The sequence below is a fragment of the Podarcis erhardii genome (assembly GCF_964252035.2).
Source record: "Podarcis erhardii genome assembly, chromosome: 10".
In the NCBI taxonomy this organism is placed as follows: Eukaryota; Metazoa; Chordata; class Lepidosauria; order Squamata; family Lacertidae; genus Podarcis; species Podarcis erhardii.
This window is the reverse complement of record NC_138500.1, coordinates 9082791-9109475: the sequence shown is the minus strand read 5'-3', so window position 1 is coordinate 9109475 and position 26685 is coordinate 9082791. Positions and strand designations below refer to the sequence as shown.

Here is a 26685-nt window from a genome sequence, read left to right as displayed (position 1 = left end):
TTCATTTCTTCTTCAGTTCATGAGGTTGATTAGTTTGCATTCCCTTATAATAGTTTTAACCAGATACCAAATCTTTAAAAAAAAAACATATACAAGGGGATGGAGAATTGGACAATCAATGGCTACTAGCCATGGTCAGTGGCATTAATGTTTCTGAATTCCATTGCTAGGAATCGCAAGTGGGGAGAGTGCTGTTGCATTTTCAGGTCCGTTGAACCAAGAATAATGGCTAAATGGAAGAAGAAAGCATTACGAATACATTCATTGACCACTGTCAACGTGGATTACAGTTCTATAGCGGGCGCTTATGTTGGTTGATGGTTTGCGAGTATATTCTATTCAGCACAATTTCAATCTGTTAGTTTCCCTTCCTTAGGAAGATTCATACTTCTTCATCGGATCCTCTGTCCAAGGGGGAAAGGATCTGGCCAGCTCCTGCATGAGATTCTCCTCAATTGGCCACCCCCAAGCTTTAAAGAAAGGACCCAGATTTTTGCTCACTTCTTGAGAGAAATGGCGTGTCCAGAGGTTCATCTTGGAGCTGTTGTCAGTTGGGATGTGGGTCATTGCTTGGTACTTTGCAAAGATGTGGATGTAGGGCTCCCAGCCAAAGGCCTCCTGCAACTGAAAATAATTATTCAGTCCCTTTCCTAAGGACTTAAAAAATATATCACTGTTGCTTTTCCTGTCTCTCTGGGTGCCTATTTATGCTACCGAAGCATTATCAGTTTTATACCATTTATGACTTACGTGGCTGCGCCCTCCCGGCCCTTGAGAATTCTGGGAACAAATGAGAGCCGCAACAAAATGTTGCAGTATGAAGTGCTGCTCTTCAGGATTCCGGCTACTTGACTGCACGGCATTCCCCTTTGTCCTCCCATGATCCTCCACTCCCCACCACTGACCATGCTTGGTCCTCCCTGGGCTGGTTTTAGAATATTCCCCAGTCCTGCCATTTTCTCTGTTCCCCGTATATAAAGTCATTCCAGTAATGGAAGCAACGTTCTCACAAAACTACAGTTCCCAGAAGTCCCTGAGAAAAAGGAACATTCTGCATGCCTACTTGGTCCTAAGGCCAAGTTCAATAAGACATTCAATAAGACAATAAGGCCATGTTCAATAAGACATTCTTCCTTCCTAGGGTTTGTAGCACTGCAGCTTAATTCTGACTTAAAGTTTAACTATAAATCTATCAGAGGCTTTTATAATGAAGGGGGTATTTGTTAAGCAGTTTGTGATAAGTTGGAGGGGGAGAGGAGGGTCTGCATTGGAAAGTGGGGGGGACATCAAAACAACCCCCCCGGGGCATCGCCAGTTGTCTCTGTCTGCTCCTGAACGCCACCCTGGAATTTTTAGTTAGAAGTCACAACCACACATTTCAGTGGCAATGGCTGAATCCAAGGTTTAGGCCTACAGAGGTTCAACAGATGGGACTAAAGGTCAATTGATTTCAATGACTCGACCCTGAATATTGCAGAGTTGAGATACAACCCAGAGTCCTGAAGGAATGAAAGACCTGAACAATTTATTCTACCTGGCTTGCAGCAATAGGGGCAGTGGGAGCAGTTTCTGCCACTGGCCAGTTAAAGCAGCACTGGTCTAAATGGTCCAGTGGTCTTGACTTCCGCTCCGCTGCGGAGGATATGGCGGTGAACTCCTTGTCTGCTTAAGAGACGACACGGTTTAGGCAAATAGAGCTTGAGGGTGGCTGCCAGGGCTCGGCGCACCCCCGAAAACCCCCCTACAGAAGAGTGGGGACCCCAGTGTTCCAGCAGAAGCGAGGAAAACTCGTCCCCTGAACCTCCCCAGCTGCCGTTTCGTGTGTGGAGGAAAGGGGGCTTGAGTTCGCTCACGGTTCCAATGCACACACTATTGCCGAAGCCACACTCCACCACCAGAAGCAGCAGAGCTTCCAATTAGAGGTAAAAGCCAAATAAAGTTGTTAAAGAAATTAGGCTTAAATTAATTAATTTGGTGAAACGGAAGCCAAACGGGAAGTCGGCTTCCGATTTCTGCGGACAGGCTCCGCAAGGGACCTTTTTGTGAATGGGAGAAAGAATTGCCTACAGACATGGAGATTTAGTAACTGAGAGACTCTGACTTTGGGAATTGTTTCCTGCTGTTGGATATATGTTAGAAACAATTGTGTCAAGCTGTCCTTTAGGATAAAAAGAAGATACAGTGGTGCCCCGCAGTGACAAACGCCTCGCAAGACGGAAAACCCGCTAGACGAAAGGGTTTTCCGTTTTGGAGGCGCTTCGCAAAACAAATTTCCCTATGGGCTTGCTTCGCAAGACGAAAATGTCTTGCGAGTTCCTGTGGGGTTTTTTCCCTTCCCCCCCCCCTTTTCCTAAGCCCTAAGCTGCTTATCAGCTGATCCGCTGATAAGCTGCTTATCAGCGGATCCGCTAAAAGCCGAGGAAAATAGGTTGAGAAAATAAGATTTGAAATTATACCTGTTGTTTTTTGTTTGTTTTGTTTTTTATGGTTGTTGTTTGTATTTGTATGTTCTTTATTGGAAACCTTAATAAATATCATTTAAAAATAAAAGCCGCTAAACCGCTAATAGCGCTAATCCGCTAAGCTGCCAATGGGCTTGCTTCGCGAGACGAAAAAACCGCTATACGAAGAGCCTCACGGAACGGATTAATTTCGTCTTGCGAGGCACCACTGTACAAGCTGACAGCTGGAGAGAATTTGACAGTGATAATCCTGGCAGAGTATAAAGCAAGAAGGGGGAATTAAAAAAAAAAAAAAAATGGTCTAGTGGTCTGACTCTGTAGAGCAGCTTCTTTATGTACCTGCAAGTAAGGTTCCAGTGCAGTCCACACTGTGAAGTCCTTCAGCCGAGCTCCGCCTTGAATATAGTCCTTCACCCTCCTCTTTCTGCTGTCTGGCTTAAGCTCTGGATGGGCTATTTCTCTGGGGATGTTCAGCACAGTTTCATTGACGTAAACAGACCAGAGATTGCAAGTGGCTTCCGTGGTATGTGGGGGGAATTCCCACCCACCCTTCTGCTGATTGTGACCCAGCTCATGGATCGGGCCCCAAGTGCCTTTGGTGTACATGCGCTGTACATCCGTGATCTCCTCTGACGCTGCCACATTAGCCATGATCGGGTAGCCAGAGTGCATCCAACCTGGCGAGAGAGTTGGGACAAGGGGGAATTGTAAGACAGGCTCATGCTTCTCCATGAAAGCGGAATAAATCATTTGCAGATAAATCATTTGCGTCTTCCCTCTCGGCTTTAAAACGAATAAGGTACTGTGGTTTCTGTATGTATTGTACCGTGTGGTTACTTCTCCCTAAAAATATTTTTTTATTGGAATTTTAACATACAGAAAATCTGATTTCCATGGGGGTTGCTTTCTGTGTCTGGGTTTAAAATTGCTGAAGTAAATGATTCACAGTGATTTATGGGGCCACCTAGAATTTTGCTGGCCAAAAATTGGAAATTCCAAGAAGTACCAACAGTGGAGGAATGGCAGATGAAGATGGACTTTTTGGAGCTAGCCGAAGTGACCGGAAGAGTCCGCGACCAGAAGGAGGAGGAGTATCAAGAGGAATGGAAGAAATTTAAAGATTATTTAATTAAATATGTTAAGATAACTTAAATAGAAATACTTGTGAGTAACAGATTGGCCTAGGATTATAATAATAATAATAATATCTTTAATACGGTCAATGACCAGAAAGCAATTTATAAAAGAAATACAACATTATAAGCAGTATTGTGCTACAAATAACAGTGGAAATATGGCCAATTCACAGAATTGGTGCTTACAATTTGAACTCCGTTGCTGACATCATTGCTCGTCTTATTCTTGTTGCAATGTAACAATACTTTGCCACAGGCCTGTTGATTTCGGGCTCTTTATCAGCTAGGTGTCTGATATAGGTGTCGTCTGTACTACAGGGTATTTTCCTCAGAATCGGTTTGATCAGCTTCTTTCTTGAGTCTCGATATAAAGGGCAGTATAAGATGACATGCCTGATGGTTTCGATTTCGTTGCTGTTACAGGGACATAATCTTTGTTCGATCGGTATTTTGTTGTATCTTCCCTCTAGAAGAGCTGAAGGGAGAGCGTTAAAGCAGGCCCTGGAAAATGCCCATCGGTGTTTTGCGTTGTCTAGAACTTTGAGATAGTTTGCTAAATGGGGTCTTTGGGACTTGTACAGGAGTTTATAGGTTATCGGAAGTTGATTAAAATCATTTTGGGCTTCAGTGTCCCTGAGTCAGTCTTTGATTATGTTCTTGGCCCTTCCCCTTTCTAAACTTAATAAATGCTCTAGGGAGAGACCGTATGTGGCCAATTTCCTGAGAGTGCCCTTCCTCCAGCTAGATTGGAATTTGTCAAGAAGCATCAGGGAAAGTAGTCCAACCGGCGAGTTGTTAAGTCTTAGCCAAGTGCATAAGGTTCTTATCCATACCTTGGTTTTGATGCTGTATAAGCCCGCTTCCAGTCGTAGGGCGGCGTTTGGAACGCATTTAGGTGTTTGCAGGAGTGATCTAAGGAAGCCTGATTGTATCTTTTCATATGGGTCTAGATTAGAGAGGGAGACGAGTGGTGCGCCGTATAGTATTTGTGCTGTTGGTTTTGCAACGAATAATTTAATTGTAGCAGGAATGAAATTTCCTCCCCTTGTACGGTGGTATCTTAGAATTGCTGTTGTACTTTTTTGTGCTGTAGAGGAGCTGTAATTTATGTGGGCAGTCTTCTTCCCTGATGCTTGGAATATAACTCCTAGGTATTTAAAGCATGTCACTTGTTCAATCTCCTGATTGTCTAAATTCTATCTGTATATTTTCCTTTTATTAGAGAAAACCATGATTTTTGTTTTTTGGTAGTTCACTACTAGTTTCTCTTCTCTACAATATTGGGATAAGCTGTTAAGAGCTCTTTTGAGGCCCATCTGAGTCTGGGATAATATAACTGCGTCGTCTGCATAGAGTAGAATAGGCAGTTTTTTGTCTGCTAATTTTGGGGCGTGTGTATCCGCTCCTTGTAGGTGGTCTATTAGGGAGTTCATATAGATGTTGAACAAAAAGGGGGCCAAAATGCATCCTTTTTTAACTCCCTTTGTTCTAATAAAATTAGAGAGTTGACCTTCTTGACTACATCTTATACGAAGTCGTGTGTTGTTGTACAGCTTGGATATTAGTAGCAGCAGACGTCGGTCTATGGATGTTTTGTTGAGTTTGTCCCAGAGTCGGGTTCTTGAGATGGAGTCAAAGGCTGCTTTAAAATCTACAAATGCTGCGAATAGGTGTTGATTGTGTTGCAACGTGTATTTCTCAGCTAAATGCTGTAAGATCAGGCAGTGATCCATTGTGGATCTCCCCTGTCTAAATCCTGCCTGTGCATCATCAAGAATCTTCGCTCTTTCTATCCGTTCACACAGTTTCTCGCTGAGGTGTTTAGCGTATAATTTACTTATTATATTCAAGAGGCTTATGGGTCTGTAGTTGGAGGGATCATCCCTCAAGCCTTTTTTGTAAATGGGGATAATGATGGAAGTCCCCCAGTCATGTGGAATCTGTGCAGTTCTATCTATATATGTAAACAGAGAGGCTAATACAGGGGCCCACCAGGTCGCATTGGTTTTAAAAAGTTCCGCTGGTATACAATCAATTCCGGGAGCTTTCCCGTTCTATAGTTGGTTAATCAGCAAATGAGTCTCTGTTGTTGAGACTGCTGGCCATGGCTGAATCTGATCTTCGGGTATGTCTAATGCATAGGATTCATCGCTAGATTCCTCGTAAAGATTATGAAAGTGTGTTTCCCAGGCTTTCACTGATATGCAGCAGGATAGATGTGATAGGCCCCTATCCGGCTGTGCAGCAACGATTCTCCAGAATAATGATGGATTACTGGAATTGGAGGCCTCTATCAATTGCTGCCATAATAACTTCATTGCGTACTTTTTCTTTTGTGTCAGGAGTTTTTTGTAACTTCTTTTAGCTTCTAGCATCTTTTGTCTGTTATCCTCTGTTGGATTATCCTTATGACAGATGAAGGAGTGGATCAATGATTTTTTGGAGGCTATGCACTCTTGATCGAACCACTCCCTGGAAGTTTTCCTATGGTAGGGAAACTTGGAATTCGGTTTTACAGCCAATTCTTGATTTTTTTGTATAAGCATTTCATATGTTGTCATCATGTTTGGGGCGCTCTCCTCTATTTCTAAGCGCTGTTCTATAATTACTTTTGAGAGACGATAGCTCTCCTCAGATTTGTACCAGTTAGATATCCGCTCACTCACTTGTCCATTCCATCTGATTTTCTTGAGGCCTGTTCCGGGTGTTAGATCTGGTTGATATCTGTGTTGTGGTTTGGGCAGATCAAAGGGTAGATCACACACGAGGGATAAAGGTAGGTGATCACTTTCAGCTCTCGCTGTAATGGTGAATTTTGATATCCTAGGGATCAAGTCCTGGGAAACAATGCAATAGTCTATCGCTGACAGTTTGTGTCCTGACCAATATGTATATTGATCAGGATAGTCTCCTTGTATAGCCCCATTCAGTAAGTGTAGATTCTGTCTGTAGGCCATCTGTGCTAGATGTAGTCCTCCAATGTTACATGTCTTATCGTAGGATGATCTTGTCATTAGGGGTGGGATAATTTCTGTTTCTGGAGGCCATTGGTGAAAATGTGTGTATAGGGCGATGTCGTTGGGGCCCACTCTTGTGTTAAAGTCACCAGATAGTAGTATCATGGCTGACGGATGTTGTTTCCTCCATTGCACCACGTGGGCTTCCACTTCTTTCCATAGTTGTTCTACTTGTGCCTGCCGTCGACATGTGGGTAAGTATAAGTTTATGCATAGCAGTTTGATTTGTCCAAAATCTAAAATTGCTGCTACAGACCATTCGTCATTGGAGGGTAATTGGGTAATATTAGCTTGTATCTGCGTTGAGAACAGTAAGGCTAAGCCTCCTTTGGGTCTGCCCCCTTTTTGGCTAGGTGTTGCTCTCTTTATACACGAGTGGTAATTATCCAGGTAGAGCTCATCTATCGACCAGGTTTCCTGGATGAACAGGATGTCATATTTAGTGAGGAAGTCCATTAGATTGGGATCTTTACTTTTAGCTTCCCACCCTGCGATGTTCCACGTACAAGTGGCCAGCTTGTGTTTTTTGATTGGCAAACATCTCGGGGGGCAATCAAGCCTAGTTGTCTCAGGTGTTGGGGCGGTTATCTTGTGGAGATCCTCAGATGGGCTAGCCTCATTTGGGTACTCCATCTTTTTTAGTGATGCTCCAGGTTTATGGCCAATTTGAGATTTATCCTTCATTATGTCCATTTTGGGGTGTGTAGTAGGACATTTTGGCACGGTGTATACTTGGACATATTTTAGTGTCCCAACGGGGCGTCCTTCCCCCGTGACCTTATTTCAGTCATCCGTATAAATGGTATCTAGGACCCCTAGGTTGTCCACAAAAATTGAACCGTTCTTGCCGAGTGGGACCGCTATTTCAGCTTGATGTGTTATTGTTTTCTTTGTTATCGGTGGTTCCGTGGGTCCCAGTTCCTCTGGCGATAAGAATAGCCTTGGTATTCACTCGCTGTTGGATAGAGGTTTTGTAGTATGAGTTGCATAGTTAAATTCCCTGGTGGCAGGTGTGACTAGGGGGGTAATAGATTTCCTTATGGATGCTAATCTTTCAATTAGTGCATCCTGGGCTTTATGTATTTGTTCGATAGTTGCAATAAAGCGGTTTTCCTTCTCTATGCTGGAGCTTTCGTCTGGTATGAGATTTGGAAATAGGATTTTTGGTCTTTTAGCCAGCTGGTTTGGGGCTTCATCTGCCTCTAATTGAAGCATCTTACAGTTCTCATCCATCATAGACATTGTCGACTTTATTTTTATCTTATCAGTCTTAATTGTTTCGATGAGAGGGGTGGGAGTACCGGACACTTCGAATAGGCGAGTCACCTGTAATCCAACCTTTTGTAGCTTGTCCTTATTATCTGAAACTAGTTTGGTTGTGTGCCAGTCTCTGAATGTTACCACAACTCTGTTTAGATCTTTGTCTGATGGCAGGAACTTGACATTAATGATATTTTCTGCTGGAGCAAACCCTCTGACGGCTAATTCAGTTTTCTTGAGAATGTAAATTCTCTGTTGTGCTGGGGAAAGATCTTTATGCATGTATACGGGTAGGATGATGAGTTTTTGTTTATTTAGAATTAGATTTCTGCAAGAGTATGTTGTTTTAAGAGGAGTTTCTTGCTTAGGGATCGGGTTTTCCCTTGATTTTCCCGCAGTTCCATATGGGGGTGCTAGTTGCTGTTGAATTGTGTTGAATTGTGAAGTCCAGCCTTGTAGAGTTCCTCTGTTGAATTAAAAGACCCAGCCTTATGGAGGTTTTTATTTGGGCTTGGGCTTCGGCTTTTATCAAGGGGTGGCAAAACTGGGTTATCTGGGCTCGTTGGATTTAGCTTGTCTGATAGCTTAAATAGTCTTGTGAAGTTCATTTTCTTTGTTCGGGATGGGAGCTTTGTCTTCCTTCCCATTTTTACGTTCTTGGGCTTCTTCTCTTTATTCCTGGGACACTTCCCCTTTAAGAGGGGTTTCTTAGGGTCAAATAAGCTTCCCTTCTGGTTTGATTTGATCCTAGGTGTTTTCTTTTTTTCGGCATCAGGTTGGATTTTATTTTCCTTAATGCTGTTATCGTTTGGTGTGCTAGAGAGAACTTTATGTGAATGCAAGTTGTCTATTCTCCTAGTTATTTCAATCAGGGCGGAAAGTAGGCCCAAGCATTGTGAGAGGAAGTCTTTGATGTGTCCCAATTCTCTGCCTATCTGCGACTTCTGTTCATTTAACAGATCATTATATAGCCCTGTTAGTATGTAGGGGAGGCATTCCAAGTCCAGATATTGGGCTCTTGTGTCCTCCAGGTCCTCCTTCGTCACAGTGTGAAACCCCATCTTCTCCCCGGGCCTTGGTCTTTGGGAGAGCACATTTGTCTTAATTACTGAGTTTTCCTCTTGTGACTCTTGATCCTGCTTCAGCCCTGGTTGGTTCACTAAGATTTCATTTTCTTTGGTAACTTGTCTTATTTCCGTTGCCAGATCGACTCCCACCCCTTCTTCCTCTATTTCCGTGAGCTCCCCGTACCTAGTACGATCTATAGACCATTCATGGAGGTGTCGTTTCTCAACATTACTTATTTTATCTGTTTTTGGTTTAAAATAATGTGAGATTTTTGCCTGTCTTCTTCTTGTAGAGGGTTCAGCCGCTTTGGTGAGGGGGATTCCCAGCTCTTTGTAGCTCTGCCTTGTGAGCACCATTCCCTAAGTTGGAAGCTTCCCTTGCTGGAAGCTTTATTGTAAAAATGAAGGTAGAGGTATAGTTTGGAAGTCCGGTATCCAGGCTGTTGGATCAGGGAGCCTCCCTACCTTTCCCTCCTTAAGCCTCCTTAAGCCCCCTACCTTTCCGCTCCTTAAGCCTTAGCTTGGGGTGGGAGAGTATTCATGGGGGAGTTCTTGGACTTATCTTATCGAAGTTAGGCTCAATGGAGTTCAGCGGTTTCCTCTGCTTCTTTGGCTATATTTCAAGCTAATCCGTCGCTCGGGAGCTCCAGGGTTGTAAGTCAGTGTAGGAGTATCAATAAACAGTGCGACGGTAGAACAATTAAACAATAAGAGTATAAGAGAATATAAAAGAGTAAACTAACTAAAACGAGGCGGCAAGACAGACAGCCAATAGTCTTTAGTGTCCTTAAGGTGCAGTTTTAAGGTCTTGGAGGGCTAAAGACTAGTAAAAAAGCTTAGTTGAAGTCAGAGGCTCTGATTAGGCTGCTACCTCTGTCGCCATCTTCTTCCATCTCCCAGTTGTTCAAATCTGGAGTTCAAATCTGGCCTAGGATTTAACTATGTGATGTTGTAGAATACTATGGATAAAAGTCAAAATGAAAAGAAAGATGTTCATTGGCCAAGTAAATTTTATGTGAAAATAGTTTTGGAAAACTGCTACAATGATGCATATGGAAATTCAGCCAGGGGGATTTGAGGAAGTCACCCAACAATGATAACAAAAATGGGATTATTACAGTTAGGATAAATGTTTGTTTTTTGATGTTTTCTTTTTATGTTTGTTGAAATTTTGTTATAAATTTGGAAAACTAATTAAAAAAATTTGAAAAAAAGAAAAGAAAGTATAATAAAAAACTGTATCATTAGTTTGAAAATAACTTGAGTTGCAGCAATATCCATGTTTTTCCGTAGGCAATACCTACGTGATTCCAAGATGCTGAGCTTAAAAATGGGACATGCTAGCAGATCTCGCTCTGCACTAAAAATATATGGGTAAATTATTATTATTTTATTGTTGATTTCAAACATACAAATAAATGCATAGTTTACAAATACTTCCATTGGTAACCTCTGTAAAAGGCAAATAATATCAAATATTTGAAACCATACATCTCAACCTATGTGAAAAGAAAAAGAAGGAAAAAAGAAAGAAAATACAAGACAAAAACAAATATTTCAATATGTATCTTGTGTTAGATACTGTTCAACACGATTCATTCGTATAGTAGCGTTCCTTGGATGATGTACCTTTCCATATGGATTGAATCTCCTTACATATTTTAGTTATAGACTTCCATCTATCTTTTTGTCAGTGTTTGTTAAAAAAAAAAAGAAATGTTCTGACCTCCCTTTGTCGCCTCAGCCTGGTCCTCAGACCCTTGTCGGCACAAAAGAGTCCACGAGAATAGTATCCTTGCAGAGTACTTTCTGCTTTTATTCTTAAAAGTCTTTTTGCAAAAGCGACTGACAAACTGTACACACCAACACTACCAGCTTTCACTAACCAACCAACCAACCAACCCAACACCAAATTAACATTTCTCACTCTCTATATACTCTTGCTGATCCAGCTTTTTTAAGCATTAAAGAAACAGCGGCCATTTTAGCCGTGATACTTTTGGGGCTCAGAATTCTATTTCTGAGCCTTTTTAGGGGTCTGCGTTGCCTCCGCTCCCCTTCTGCTCTTTTCAATGAATGAGACACCCCGACCAGCAAGCAGGGCGTACTCTCAACCTGAACACAGTTACGGTTGATCCTATTTGTTGTCCCTCAGTAGTTTTCAACAAATAATCCCATGAAATGTTATCAAAAGCCTTTTCGGCATCCACTAACAATGTTGCTATTCTGTTTGATTTCATCTCCAAATATTTACTGTTCTTGTGTTGTTATATAGTTGTCTTCCCGGTAGGAAGCCAGCCTGGTTGTCATTAATTATTATATTCAACATTTTTTTAAGTCTGTTTGCTAATATTCCTGTAAAAAAATTGTAATCTGAATTTAATAATGAAATTGGTCTATAGTTTTTGCTATTTGTCAGATCTGCTCTCTGTTTTGGTATTAAAGTTATTAAGGATTCTTTCCATGATTCCGGGGTTTTTCAATTCTCTAGTATATTATTCATAATCTTTTTAAGGATTGGAAGTATAACCACCTGTAATATTTTATAATACCTAATTGAAATTCCACCTGAACCCGGTGTTTTTCCTACTTTCATTCTTTTTAATTACTTGTACTATTTCGTCTGTTTCAATGTTTGAATTTAAAAAGTTGTCCCGGGTGGGAGTTGGCGGATGCAATGGAAGCTGAGAAGTAAGACTTCTTAGCAGCTTTCACTGCCATCTCATAGGCTTTTATAAGCATCCTATAGGATGTTTTTGAGGCTCTGTCGAGAGTACGCCACCATACTCACTCTAGCCGTCTGAGGTCCCGTTTCATTTTCCGGAGCTCCTCGATAAACCAAGGGACCCAGTTTTGGCAGAGTTGCAGAGGGTGCCTGGATGCGATCTCATTGATGGCCACCAAGAGCCGGTTAATCCAGCCCTTGACGAGCTCATCTAATGAACCGCCAGGGGGAGCAGGGTCCCGCAAGGCCTGATGGAATCCATCAGGATCCATTAGCCTGCGTGGGCAAGTCCAAATAGGCTCACCACCCAAGGGGGGGGGAGTCAATCCTGGCTTTCAGAGCGTGATCAGATCATGGCACCTCCACGGGGGCATGATCACATCTATACCTGCACGAAAGATCAAATCCAGCGTGTGGCCTGCTTGAGGAGAGCCCTAGTGTTGCCATGGAAGACATCAGGTCCAGAGGCTGTGAGGAGGGTGTGGCATCTGCATAGGCGTTGAAGTCACCCAAAATCAATAGGTTAGGGAACTCCAAGCCCCAGCCTGCCAGCACCTTCAGTAGGCCTGACAGGGTGGCTGCTGGTGTGCAAAGTGGTTGTTACACCAGCCAGGCAGCCAAGCTCTCCTCGGTGCCTCACACCAGGCCAACACATTCAATGCCAGAGATCAATGGCACTGGCAGAGCTCTGAAAGGGCAATCCTCCCGGATTAACAACACCCCTCCCCCCTGGCCCACAGTCCACAATTGGTGAAGGATGGAGAAACCCAGGGGTGCCATCTCACACTAGGTGACTGTTTCACCTTTGTGCACCCAGGTCTCCACACAAGCCAGATCAACGCTCTACGAGGCAAAGAAGTCTTGCAGGGTGGCCGTTCTATTGCCTATAGACCTGGCATTGCATAACAACAATGATGGAGGTAGGTAATCCTGCTCACCCTACCTTCATTCCTTGGGATGGGGTACAGGTTGGAAGGGGTTCGAGCATAACCGTATCTCAAAGCCCCTCGCTTATAATATGTGCCCCCACCGCCATACCTCCCTCAGCCCTCAACAGTGGTGATCCCAAGCCCCATGCTGGTCTCCCTTAGTAACATCAGTTCCCAAGAAGGAAGGCAAGACCCTTCAGGCCCTCAGCAGCAGGTGAGTCCCTCTAGCCAACTTTTTACCAAACCACACATTCCAATGATTCTTTGTGGAAGCCATGATGGTTTAAACCAATACAGGCTTGCAGCTCAGATGCATCTCTGAGGATATTTTTATAGATCCGGGTGGCTGCTTATTTAAAGACAGGAGGATTGTGTAAAATGGATTGGAGACAATACAGTTTTCACCCACCTGTATTTGAACAAGTTTGTACTTACCAGCAGAGATTTGGACATCTTCCACTATCCTTTCTGGTCTGGGGAAAAGGGGAGGGATGGCTGCTAACTTGGCCACTGCTCTCATCATCTGGGCCCAGGTGTTCAGCAGGACCTCTGGATTGTCCATTCCACGCACGTCATCTGAGGCCACTGTCAGGATGATGTTCTCGGTTTCTAACTCAGCCCAGGGAGCAGGGTTGTGGCGGATAGTGTCCTTCCAGGCAGACAGGCTGGTTTCACCTAAATGCATTTATTTTGTTGCAAAAAGAAGTAATAAGAATTAACTGCATATTCTAGTCTGGAGAAAGGGGGGGAGGAATGGATGGGTTTTGGTCAGTGTATTCCCCCCAATAAGAGCTGCCTCTTGATGATATTGTTTGTGAAGAGCCTCAGGTTCTGATGATACCTCCAGAGAAAGGGCAGATGGATTCAGGAAGGTTTGCCCTTGCTCTGAGTGGGCTTTATTTTTCATTATGTAGTTGGGTGTGATGTGGCATAATCTAGAAAAAGCCTGAAACTCCAAAGTTGGTTCCAGATTTACAGAAGCCATCCTGGTTTCTGATTTGGTCACAGAAGGCCCTCCTTTTCTGTAAAGGTAAAGGGACCCCTGACCATTAGGTCCAGTCATGGCCAACTCTGGGGTTGCGGCGCTCATCTCGCTTTACTGGCCGAGGGAGCCGGCGTACAGCTCATGTGGCCAGCATGACTAAGCCGCTTCTGGCGAACCAGAGCAGCGCACGGAAACACCATTTACCTTCCCGCCATAGCAGTACCTATTTATCTACTTGCACTTTGACATGCTTTCAAACTGCTAGGTTGTCAGGAGCAGGGACCGAGCAACGGGAGCTCACCCTGTTGCGGGGATTCAAATCGCCTACCTTCTGATCTGCGAGTCCTAGGCTCTGTGGTTTAACCCACAGCACCACCCGCGTCCCCCTCCTTTTCGTTAGGACATCCCTATTTTCATCAGAGAAATGTTGGAAGTTACGTGACCCACAAGACAAGGCGATAAGCAACTATACAACCTTAAGAAGACCTCTGAAGGCAGCCCTGTTTAGCGAGAACATAATGATGCAGTTGGGTTCCTGCACATCTTAATCAAACAGATTTCTAATCTCACGAAATACCTCCCCTGCTTCTTTCAAAGGGAAACCCCATACCATGCTTGAAATAAGGAGCCAGTGAAGCCCCTTTGACAGTGACTGATAAGTTGCCCACGGAAGACTTCTTTGGAAGCACAATGTACAAGAGGCCGCCCCACAAGCTGGAGACTTCCATTCTTTCACTCGAAACTTCAAACCGCCTGATCACTACCGGAGGACGCAGGAACGTCTCAGCATTGCTCAGGTCATCGGAATGGCAGCCAATCTGGACCTGGAGAAAAAGACACTGGGTTCAACAAGCAGGTGGTGGAAAATATTAACCCCAAGGGGCAGTTGATAAGGTCTGCTGCTGTTGAAGGCACCGAATACTTTGGAAGACTCAAGGAACGATTGCCTTTCTTTCCACTCTTTATCTGCATGATACAATTCGGTTATAATCACACGCAATCTTCACAACAATCTTGGTGAGGTAGGGTAAGGGCATAGGTGGCAGAGAAGGTCTTTTCTGTGAGCGAGGAAGTGGAGATTGGTTAGTTCGGGGAGGGACTGGCATGCTGGGAATTGCAGGTTGGTGCTCAAAGGTGTAAAAAAAGAAGAAGGTAAAAGTTGTAGGTCCCACAAGTGGCTAATAAAACAACCCCGTCAAAACCCAGTGTACAGTTAAATCAATGAATAAAATACTAATTATATACAGGGTTGTATTCAACTTAACTTTTGCTCAGAGTAGTCACATTGAAATTAATGGAGCCTGGTGAGTTGGGAGGCAGAGACAACATGTTGGGAGATGGAGCCTGGGGGTCAAAGAGGTAGACCTTGTAACACCCTTCAGCTGGGGGGTGGGGCCTGGTTGTGCTACGCTTGGCTCCCAAAGGTGCATTTTTCTGCACCTGTCCTTGCAAACCACCTCATCCTGTGCTGTATTATTCTTGTAAAATACCAATGTTATAAAGGTTTTTTCAGAGTAGCCCCATTGGAAATAATTAACCTCAGTCATGGTCATTGATTTCAGTAGATATACTCTTGAATAGTACAAGTTAGTGGAATATAACACATCAATCAGAAATACCGGCTGGGGAGGAGGGGATGGGGTCAAGTCTCTCCCCAGGGGAGTGTTTCCAGGCACCTATTCTGATAGGGAAATCTGCCGGGAGGGAGAAGGGTTACCAAGAAAACCGCACAAGGGAAAATGATCAGCCACCCCCATTCCTCCCAGCAGCTTAGTCCTGATCCTTTTGAGAGATTTAAGGAGATGGAGGAGGTAATTGTTTCAACCCAGTTGTCCCCTCAAGGCTGTAGTCACAGCCCTGACTCCAAGGCTTAAAGAGAATCACCTGCAGCTGAGCACTGATGGCGTTGGGCGGAAAGAGTAAACTGACGGTCTTTGCCGGAGGAACATAAAGGCCAGTGCTTCTCCAAGCTTCGTCTCCTGCAAGGCAAAAACAAAACATGGAGGTGAATCATAGGAGGTGGATCATAGCTGGTCAAGGATGATGGGAATTGTAGTCTCAAAACATCTGGAGGGCCAAGGTTGAGGAAGCCTGTTCTATAGAGCCCTCTCACAGTTTGCTTTTTTTAAAAAAAAAAACCAAAACCCTTTTACTTAATATTTTCATTTATCTGGGTTAAATAATCAGGATTGCTTCTTGAGTGAATGCGCTGCATGCACACATTTCAGCCAAATGTAGGCACAAATCCATGTTTGCCTAATGTGGCTCCTTTGTGTCACGGTCAGGAACAGCCAATGTCAAGAGGCCCCGCCACACACCTGGCCTCCAAGGAGCAGATTGGGGCTGTGCGGGCGCCCCAGTGTGGCAAATTCACTTCTCCTGCTGGTGTCAGGGAATGGTCTGAAGGCGAGGACTGGGGGGGGGGTGCATTCTATGGCAGATCAGCTTCTCTCGGATGGAGAGCTGGAGGGGGAAGAGTCGTCCCCCTTGTCCACAGCATGTTCAGAAGCAGAGAGAGAGAGAGAGAGAGAGAAGCTGAATGACTTAGGGAGGAGTTACCCAGTTCTGAGATAATGACGAGAACCAGAAGGGAGGGGGTAGCTAGTTGAGACATCTACTGAGAGCATGTGGGACCGCCCTTAACCATGGACTCAGAGGTCCGAATGTATCAGAGAGCAAAGGAGTCAGAGGTAGGGAGGGACTTCTGTTGGCGCCCAAAATGCTGAGGAAGTCGGATTAGACCAGCCAACTGACCTCCTTGTGCAGAGCTGTGTGACTGTACTCTCTACGTGATGCTGCAATAAAAGAACTATAAATCTATCAACTGCTTGTTAATTCTTGCATGTGAAGTTATGGAAGGGGGGAAGGACTCTGCATGCCTGACCGCTGGTGAGCCCACACAGCCCCAGCCTCTCCCCACTACCTTGTGTGGGATGTGAAACACAAGAGCAGTCAAGTACATTCCTAGAGTGAACATGTTCACACATGGGGAGGAATGTTTGTCCAGCCAAACATGTTTCCTTCTGGGCTGGGACAGACTTCCTCTGCATGTGACTAGAGGTGGATGTGGCCTCACCTGTGCAGGTAACGACAAAAGCACAGGGCAGGGCAGCCATCTCTCTCTCTTTGACTATATGCATTGAAGAAGCAACATTTGCTTAGCCAAAGATGCTCTCCAACCAAGAGAGGACAAAGGGGCTGTCTCCTTATGAGATAGTTTCCAGGTGTATGTTACTTTTCAAAGCTAAGTCTGTCTTCTGGGATCCGATTGTGAACAGAATGTGAGTAAACTCTTTTTATGCTTTTATAAAAGACTGTCATGTCTTGTCTTATCTTTTATAAGGGAATAAGGGGGAAATAAGAGGACAGTTATTATAGAGGGTTTAGCGAGCCTGAGCAAACGCATCCGCTGCAAGTTTAAAAGGGAGGATGTTACTCTGCTAAATTGTGAACTTGTTTACACAAGTTGGAAAGGCTATAATCAGACAATATATTCTCTCTTTCATCCCTGAACATCCCCACACCTTGCCTCTCTCCCCTCCCCACCTGGCAAGTGGGAAAGCTGCTGCTGGGAGATGAAGAACAAGATCACCCCCTCCTCACTGCCCACTCCTGGGAATAGCAGGGCAGTGAGGCCAACGTGTGCAACCCCCTCACTTTAAATGTGCCAGGGGCTCCTATGATGCCCCTTATTAACACTGCGAGAACTGTTAATAAATGAGAGACGTTTTGGACTGCAATTTGGAACATGACCCGAACTGAGAGAAATGAGTTCTAAGCCAAGTTCACAAAAAGACACATTTTCAGATAAGGAGGCAATCAGACAATCTGAAAGGAACAGATTCACCTGAGGGAGATATACTGTGGAACAAACTGGTTTAAAGCGGCAAAATCTCTCACCCTCATTTATTCCATTGATCTGAATGACTTGAGGAGGTGCTGTGGGATAGCTTGGAAGGTTTTGAATCAGATGGGGCACTGGATCTTGGAAATGTGGTAAATTGTTGTAGAGCGGGAATGCCATTTGAATTAAAATGGCTTCCTCCGAGTTGCTTTTAATTGGGTTGCCTGCCCTGACACCAGAAATCCCACATAGAAGTGCATTTTTTCTAGAAGAAGAGGTGCCGGAGCTCAGCATGGACGCTTCCATTATTCTCTGAGTTCTGGTGAGTTCTGGCTGAAAAAACTTGAGCTTGATCAGTTGCAGCATATCCTCATGGACCGAGGAGAGAGGTGGAGAGTTGGTAGCTGGGATGCTCAGGAATGTGGCACAGTCTTTTCCTAGCTTCTTGAGCCATGAGGAATATGGAGGCTGCAGAGCTTGCTTGCTCTGAATGTGCTCCTTGAATTGGAAGAGCGCTTTGCAGAAGTGATAGCTCGAAGCAACAGTGCTGGCCTGTCTCGCTGGGTAGCTTTCACCAGGTAGGTTGATACCCTCCCCGGTGATCCCAATTCCAAATTTCTTCAGTATCTTGTTTCCTGGATATTGTGCGATGGCGCAGGCGGTGGGATTTTGATAAGTCCAGTACCAAGCTTGTCCACCGATGAGGAGACCACCTCCCTCAGAGACGAATTCGTGGATTCTTTCCTTCTCTTTGTCACTGTAGGCATTGCAGCAGTACACGCTCAAGCCAGGCTTAAGATCGGTTAGCTCGCAAGGGATCCCAGCCTGATTTAGCATGGAGTAAAGTTCCTTCAATTGGTCTCCGACGCCAACTTTCCCTCCCTTTCCAGCAGTAACCCAGTTGATGGCGTTGAGGAGGAAAGTTTTCATGGATGGTCTGTTGAGCATTCCTTCGTGGGAGAAGACCACAACACGTCCCCTGCCGTAGTAGGCGGCTCCAACAAAGGACTGGAAAGAATCAGTTATGCCCACTGGAAATGCCAGATTCCCGTGGATAAGCAGGTTAGAAGGGATCATGCCCTTAAAACAGAAGGTCGTCACGCCATTCAGAAGAGCCTTTAAGTCACCCTCAATGTCTAATCCATGCCTATTTAAAAAAAGAATAGATAATCCTTTAAGCGAGGTTATAACTTCCTGTGGGATCATTTGAATCATTTATTGCCTAACTCGGCCCCTTCCTAATGTTTTGGATTCTATCAAGGCTTCTCAGTTTAGCCAATGATCTTGGGGGTCCCAACACTTGGAGGTTCATTGCATTGAAACCAAAGCCATTGCTTTGGCAATTCCATGTGCGGCTAATAATAATAATAATAATATTTTTTTTATTTATACCATGTCCATCTGGCTCCATTGCCCCAGCCACTCTGGGCGGCTTCCAACACATATAAAAACACAATAAAACATCAAACATTGATAGCCACAATCTGATTTGATATTAAAAAGTCACTCTAATAGTAAACAGTAAAATTAAGCATCTGTTCAGTCGGCTTTTGTTTTCCTACCCTCCTTGTCTGCTAAGTTTTCTGAAGCTTTTTTTCCTGTAATGAAGCTGAAAATCCTTAGTAAAAAGTTCTCTTTGCTAATGAACTTTTGGCTCTGCCTGATATATTGGAACCAGACGTGCCAAGTCCCAATAGGCTCCTGCAACTCTGTGGTCTAACAGGACAATGGAGCGCCTTGGAATTTATGGCCAAATTGTGACAAATGCAGTGTTAAGATTAAACACTTCATACTAAGTTTAAATACTCAATGTCTTGGGCGTGGTATTCTGTTCCTGGATCATGACAGCCTGACCACAGTGGTCCGTGCATTGGAAACATCAAGGCTTGATTACTGTAACACACTTTACGTGGGGCTGCCCTTGTATCTGGTTCAGAAGCTGTAGCTAGTGCAGAATTTAGTGCCCAGATTGCTCTCAAGAGCAGACTACTGGCAGCGTGTCACCTGGCTATTGCGAGAGCTGCCCTGGGTGGTGATTTGCTACCAGGCCGGGTTCAATGTTCTTGTATTAATTCACCAAAGCTCTAAACAACTAGGGCCCAGTGTACCATCTGAGCCACTACACTCTGCCTTGATCGCTCAGGTCTTCCAGTGCTTCACTTCTGGCGATCCCACACACCTCTGAGGTCCAGTCGACCTTCACTAGGGTCTGAGCCTTTAAGGTGGCAGGCTTTGCCCTGTAGACGTTTAGGAAGCATCCCTGTCTGCTTTAAGACATCTTTGGAAAGCTGTCCTGTCTAGACAGGCCTTCACAATACGAATTCCACTTTTTAACCAAGCACTATCAAGTGATGTCTTACTGGTGTTTTTAATTACATTTTACAGATATTTATAGATGTTATCTTCTTACAGTTGTCTGTTTCACACCGCCTTGATTACATCCTAATGAAAGTAAAGTGACGGGAAAGATCAGAAACCAAGAAGATCAAGTATTCCTAAAAGACGAGTAAATTTTTAATATATTTAAAAGACCTCTAAAAGGTAAAGGGACTCCTGACCATTAGGTCCAGTCGTGGCCGACTCTGGGGTTACGGCGCTCATCTTGCTTTATTGGCCGAGGGAGCCGGCATACAGCTTCTAGGTCATGTGGCCAGCATGACCAAGCCGCTTCTGGCGAACCAGAGCAGCACACAGAAACACCGTTTACCTTCCCGCCGGAGTGGTACCTATTTATCTACTTGCACTTTGACGTGCTTTTGAACTGCTAGGTGGGCAGGAGCAGGGACTGCGTAACGGGAGCTCACCCCATCACGGGGATTGGGAATGCCAACCTTCTGATTGGCAAGTCCTAGGCACTGTGGTTTAACCCACAGTGCCACCCGCGTCCCTAAAGACCTCTGTACATGGTTAAAATCATGGGCAGGGATATAGTGACACTTATAATGTGGAATTAACTATGGTAACTATGATAGATAATGGATGGATAAGGGTAAAAGATGCAGAATACATTATTTTAAATATGGAACCAATGTAGGGAGGGAAAGAGGTCTGAAGGTTTGAATAAGCCTTTTATTTTAATAAGAATAAAAAAATTCCTTCCAGTAGCACCTTAGAGACCAACTAAGTTTGTTTTGGTATGAGCTTTCGTGCTACTGGAAGCAATTTTTTATTATTATTTTGTTTTGACTACGGCATACCAACATGGTCTTTTATTTTAATGTTTAAAATGATTAAAGTTAAAATGTGTAAAATTATATAAAACCAAGGGGAGAAAAGTTTGCATTAGACATACGTAAATAAAACAGACAATAAATAGTGCACTTACTGGGTGATCAAGGGAACCTTTGGCATTTTCTCAGATATGGCGAAGGTCCCATTCTCTCCCACGTTGGCAGTGAAGTACACCCCGGAAACGCTGGTCACCCAGTTGCCAGGAAATTCAGCCAGCACTTTCTCCTTTCCATGTTGACTTGACCAGTACCAGGCCTGTCCGCCAATGAGCAGACCCCCGCCTCTCTTTACAAACTGCACAAGGCCATCAGCTTGCGTGGCATCGTAAGCGTCAATGCAGTAGACCCCAAGAGAGACTCCAGGCTTTGCATCTGGGTGCACCTTGACACGGTTACTGAGGAGCAACTCGGAGAGGGCATCTAAACTTTTGTGGACGCCGATCTGCGCCGTTGGGGACGGCTTGAGCCACTCTAGGCTATTTCTAATGAACGGCAGGAACTGGGGCAATTGTAGCATGGATTCGTGAGCCGTCACCACCATCCGGCCTGCCCCGTACCAGGATGCGGCTATTAGTACTTGCCCGTTGGTACTTACAAGGACAGGGAAAGCTTGGTCTCCAGTGAGAAGCAGCTCGCAAGGATTGAACTCCCCAGTGACAGCCAAAGACTCAATACCTTTCACCAAAGATTCGTAAGATTTTCTGGACTCGCTCTGGATGGTTTGGAATGCTGGTCTACAGGTGTATCTGAGAGGACAAAAGGGCATTAGCTTTGCACCTGCAATATCTGTTAAGTTGTGGGTGAATGTATCAGACGACACAGCGATTCTTCAAACAGCTCTTGTTTATTCACAGGCCAGAACAGAACAGAACTGAAGGGCACAGCCAGTCTGCTTATATAGAGCTCCACTAGAACGCAACAGTAACCATTTTCTGTAACTATCCAATCACTGATCGTCACTTTCAATCCCTTATTTACATATGTGGACCTGAGTGAAAACTATCTACAGTATCCCCCTGCTGGCCCAGGGTGAGAACGTCAGTACATAATATCCATGTGTAATTCCCCATGAAACCTTCCTAAAATGTACAATCTTACCAGACTTCAGTCCCTTTGGCTCTTCCCTGTACTGTTGTACCTTGGAAGTAACTGAATCCGGTCCGGAAGTCCGTTCAACTGTCAAAGCGTTTGAAAACCTAACTGCAGCTTCTCATTGGCTGCCCGAAGCTGCTGCAGCCAATCAGAAGCCACAGAAGTCCCATCAGATGTTCAGGTTCCAAAAGAACATTCACATACCAGAACAATCACTTCCATGTTTGCAGCGTTCAGGAGCCAAAACGTCTTGAGTTCCAGGTGTTCGGCATCCAAGGTGCAGCTGTATATACTTGTAAAGCTCTGCTATATTAATACCCAGGCAGCAGTTAGCTTGAGAAAAAATTTAGTGGGGTAAAACTTGGTCTTTGGACCATCCTTCCTGTTTCTCTGCCGCCTTCATGACAACTAATAGAGCTATTCTGTCCTATTTGGTGTGTCCTTAATAGAATCGTAAGACCACTGAGCGACCTGATTGATTCGGTCAAAACCAGCATGCAGAATTAGCCAGGAGGCTGAGGATTGTCAGAATGAAAAGGCTTCAAGAAGTCTTGTCGCCATGTGTGGTGACTCAGACTTGAGAATAAAATTGGTGCTGATAAATTCTTCCCTGCCCGACTAGAGAGTAAGAAAGTGCCTCTTTTCTCACCGCAGCACGAGTCATCCTTGTAAGAAGGACAAAATGGTGGCTAGACTTTCCAGGAGACATGTGACAAATAGCTTTTCTACCCTATTTTTTAAACACTGGACAAAATGCCTATTTTTTTTTTGAAGGGCAGTCACTGCAGAGGGGGCTCAGGTTGAAATAACTTGGGTGATTTCTTAATTTATCCCAAGAGAACATCGGGATACTCATCCTTCACTATTTCTCATGGAAATTTTGGAGTGAAATCTGTGTCTCTTAATAAGGGGAGCAAAAGCCTCAAAACCACCCTACTTATAGAGCTGTGATTTCTATTGGTGTTTAGAAGCCAATTTTATTTGGGGCATTGTCCGGAGGATCAGTGCTGTTTCTTTATGCAAAGAGGGGCCAGAACTCGCCATGAACGCCTCCGTTGTTCTCTTATAATGGCAATGCCATAATTTTAATTTTATTGGAATTTTATTTACAACATAACACAATCCCCCCACCCCCCAATACAGAAATCTACCCTCATTAAACGTGAACATAACATACAGTGAGCATAACATACAATACAAACAACGAAGTAAAGAACTTCCTTTATCCTGTATCTGGCCTCCTTATTTACCGTATTTTTCGCTCTATAACACGCATCTGACCATAATATGCACATAGTTTTTAGAGGAGGAAAATCCATAGGCATGCCACCCGTAGGCATTCCCTCCATAGCACGCACAGACATTTCCCCTTACTTTTTAGGAGGAAAAAAGTGAGTGTTATGGTGCAAAAAATACGGTACTTCTTATAAGCTGTTTCCTTTATGAATAACTATTAAGATTTTTCTAATTATAACTTAAATATCCACAAAGTCTCCCGCAGACATTAATCGAAACAAGTCCAGGTATGTATTTTAGGGCACTGATTTGTGAAGTATTCTCTGCATTTCCTCCATGCTTTTTGAAACTCTAGACAAGAGTGGTCTCTAATTGCCTCTGTTAATCTAGCGAGTTCAATATACTCTGATTATCTTGCCATTCCTTTTTTTGTTGGCACAGTTTCATTTTTCCATTTTTTAGCAGTTAGGATCCTTGCCGCTTCTGTGGCATAGAGGAATATTTTCTGATCTTCTCTTGCTATACCTGTGTCCGTTATCCCTAGTAGAAAAGCTTCTGTATTTTTCATAAAGTTATACTTAAACATTTTTTTAAGCTCGTCATACACTGTGTTCCAGAAGCTTTTGATTTTTTCACAGGTCCCCTCTGTTTTACCACACCTCCAGCACAGATTTCTTTTTGTCTTATACCTTTTAGCTATTTGGGTAGGAGTGAAGCACCATCTATAAAACATCTTGATTAGATTTTCCCTCAATTGTCAAAATAAACTGGCCAGCCTTGGGTTCTCTGTACCTGAATTTGTTTGAGAATTGGCATGTGTCTGCGAATATCTGCAAATGATGACCTTGATAACAGCTTTTCAAAGTCTGACAGTCATTCAGTTCTAGCACCATCACTGCTGCCCTTATAATGGCAATGGAGCCCACCTGAGAGGTGCTGGAACTGAGTTCCGGCAAGTTCCGGCTGGAAAAAAGCCCTGCTGAGGGCTATAACCTATTTATGTGGCAGGTAGGTCGTTCCCCACCCCCAAATTTATACTTAGGATAGATTTATGCTTTAAAAGAATATCTATGCGCTCTATGCGCATTCTATCACACAAAAATGGGTGTGTATGTTATTATTTTGGCATTGCTTAAGGGCCCATAATGCATCTGACAGCTAGGACAAGTTTTCGCTTTTCTGATTATTTGGGGCAGACAGATTCATTATGGTTTTCTTCCTCTCAGTATACACAGACCGGGGGGGGGGGGCAGTAATTTACCCATAATGAATCTTGCTGGGTCTATCTGTTGGTCATCCCAAATTGTGACATGATATCAGGGACGGAATACCTCAAACAAATTTTCACTCAAACCTTGTTTGTTGAACGTAATCCGTCCTGGAAGACTGTTTGACTTCCGAAACGTTTGACAACTGAAAGCGGAAGCCTCAATACAATAGGGCAACTCAAAACAGAAGCCGTGTAGCACGTTTGGCTTTTGAAAATCGTTCGAAAACCGGAGCAGTTACTTCCAGGTTTTTGGCGTTCGGGCGCCAAAATGTTCGAAAAAGGAGCCGTTTGAGAACCAAAGTTTGACTGTAGCATTGTCTTTTCTCCCAAGAAGAATAAATACAGATAAAGAGGTATACTTACTCAGGGCTTGGGGAAACCTCTGGTATATCCTGTTGCACGGGGAATACTCCATTGTCCCCCACAGCAGCAGTGAAGTACACTCCAGCCATGCCAGTCACCCGGTTGCCAGGAAATTCAGCCAGCACCTTCTCTTTTCCATGTTGGTAGGACCAATGCCAGGCCTGCCCTCCAATGAGTAGACCCCCGCCTCTCTCTACAAACTGAGCAAGGCTGCCAGCTTGTGTGTCGTCATAGGCATTGATACAGTAGACCCCAAAGGAGTCTCCAAGCCTGGCGTCCGGATGCACCTGAACAGAATTGCTGAGCAGCAGATCAGAGAGAGTGGTCATGTTCTGATGGACGCCCACTTCTGCTGTTGGGGACGGCTTGAGCCACTCTAGGCTATTTCTAATGAACGGCAGGAACTGGGGCAATTGTAGCATGGCTTCATGTGCCGTCACCACCATCCGGCCTGCCCCGTACCAGGATGCGGCTATTAGTACGTTGCCCTTCGTACTCACCAGAACAGGGAAAGCTTGGTCTCCGGTGAGGAGGAGCTTGCAAGGGTTGAAGCCCCCGGTGACATCAAAATACTGAATACCTTTCACCAGTGATGAATAGGAATTTCGGGAGTGCATCTGGGACATTGAGACTGCTGGACCGCTTACAGAACTGGAAGACCAAGAAATAACACACACACACACACACCACAAAGAAAACACGTTAAAAATTTCCTGTCCACCTGCAAGGTCCATACATATTTCCCATGTGAAACCTACATAAAGTACACAAGCTAGCTATCTCGTGTGTGTGATCATTCTCCTAAATTTGTTGTCGTCACACATTTATACAAGAAGCAACAGTGTGCAGTCATACCTTGGACCCTGAACGCCTTGCAAGTTGAATGTTTGGGCTCCGGAACGCCGCAAACCCAGAAGTGATTGTTCCAGTTTCCGAACTATTTTTGGAAGCCGAACGTCCGATGGGGCTTCTGCAACTTTCAGTTGGCTTTGGTTTCTGAATGTTTTGGAAGTCAGGTGGACTTTCGGAATAGATTCGGTTCAACTTCCAAGGTATAAGTGTATATTGTACCACCCTACATCCCACTCCACAAAAGCACATTTTCATACTAGGTTTTTTTTAAAAAAAAAAGGTTTAAAATTGGGGCTCGTCTTACACATGGGTAGTGCTGAGGGGTGTTTGCTTAATTTGTAGTTCCCCAAAATGGGGGGGGGGTGTCTTATACATGGGGACATCTTATACACCGAAAAATACGGTACATCTAACATTCCACCCAAAAGTATCATTCCACAAGCTGCCATGCATCGTTGAAGGCCTGTCCCCATATTAAAGTAAAGGACCCCCAACAGTTAAGTCCAGTCGTGGATGATTCTGGGGTTGCAGCGCTCCTCTCGCTTTACTGGCCGAGGGAGCCGGTGTTTGTCTGCAGAGTTTTTCCTGGTCATGTAGCCAGCAGGACTAAGCTGCTTCTGGCAAAACCAGAGCAGTGTACGGAAACGCCATTCACCTTCCTGCCAGAGCGGTACCTATTTATCTACTTGTACTTCGACGTTATTTTGAACTGATAGGTTGGCAGGAGCTGGGACCGAACAACGGGAGCTCACCCCGTTGCAGGGATTCGAACTGCTGACCTTCCGATCAGCAAGCCCAAGGCTCAATGGTTTACACCACAGCGCCACCTGTGTCCCTGTCCCCATATTGCATTGATGTAATAAAGTGATGACAGGTTGATTGTTAATTAGCGCTTTTCCTGTCTGCTCAACTCTCCTAAGTATAAGTTTCTCAGGGTTAATTCCCAGAGTTGTGAGATCCAGATCTCAAACAGGTTTGCGTTTAGACCCTAGTAGTGCCGGATCTACGTATTAGGATAAACAAGCTATAGCTTAGGGTCCCAAAAGCTATATTTTTTGGGGGGCCCCAAAAAATTAAAAGAAAAACAACAACTGGATGTACATTTCCAAAATTCAAGATAAAAAACAAATAAAATAAAACCTACATAACAACAGTGTTTTGTGTTGTGTAGACTCCTAAGATGTAAGTCAAACATTCCCAAACTCAGCCCTCCAGAT

The 26685-nt window shown here is 44.3% G+C and overlaps 1 protein-coding gene across 3 annotated transcripts; it reads right to left on the bottom strand.

The window, feature by feature from the left end:
* LOC309351769 (TRPM8 channel-associated factor homolog) lies at window positions 1-25714 on the bottom strand. Of its 3 annotated transcripts, none has more exons than XM_081879694.1 (8): window positions 24617-25714; window positions 20751-21401; window positions 17482-18572; window positions 15466-15560; window positions 14192-14420; window positions 13032-13271; window positions 2802-3139; window positions 1-618 (listed from the first exon to the last, which is right to left on the bottom strand). In XM_081879694.1, exons 1-8 carry the CDS (start codon window positions 25348-25350, stop codon window positions 373-375), a joined length of 3624 nt encoding a protein of 1207 aa, XP_081735820.1. In that variant the 5' UTR covers window positions 25351-25714; the 3' UTR covers window positions 1-372. The 3 variants fall into 3 exon arrangements, with proteins under 3 accessions (XP_081735820.1, XP_081735819.1, XP_081735821.1); XM_081879693.1 differs by having other exon boundaries at window positions 1-624; window positions 24617-25713; XM_081879695.1 differs by having other exon boundaries at window positions 1-624; window positions 14192-14405; window positions 24617-25712.
* Between the last annotated feature and the right edge of the window lie 971 nt (window positions 25715-26685).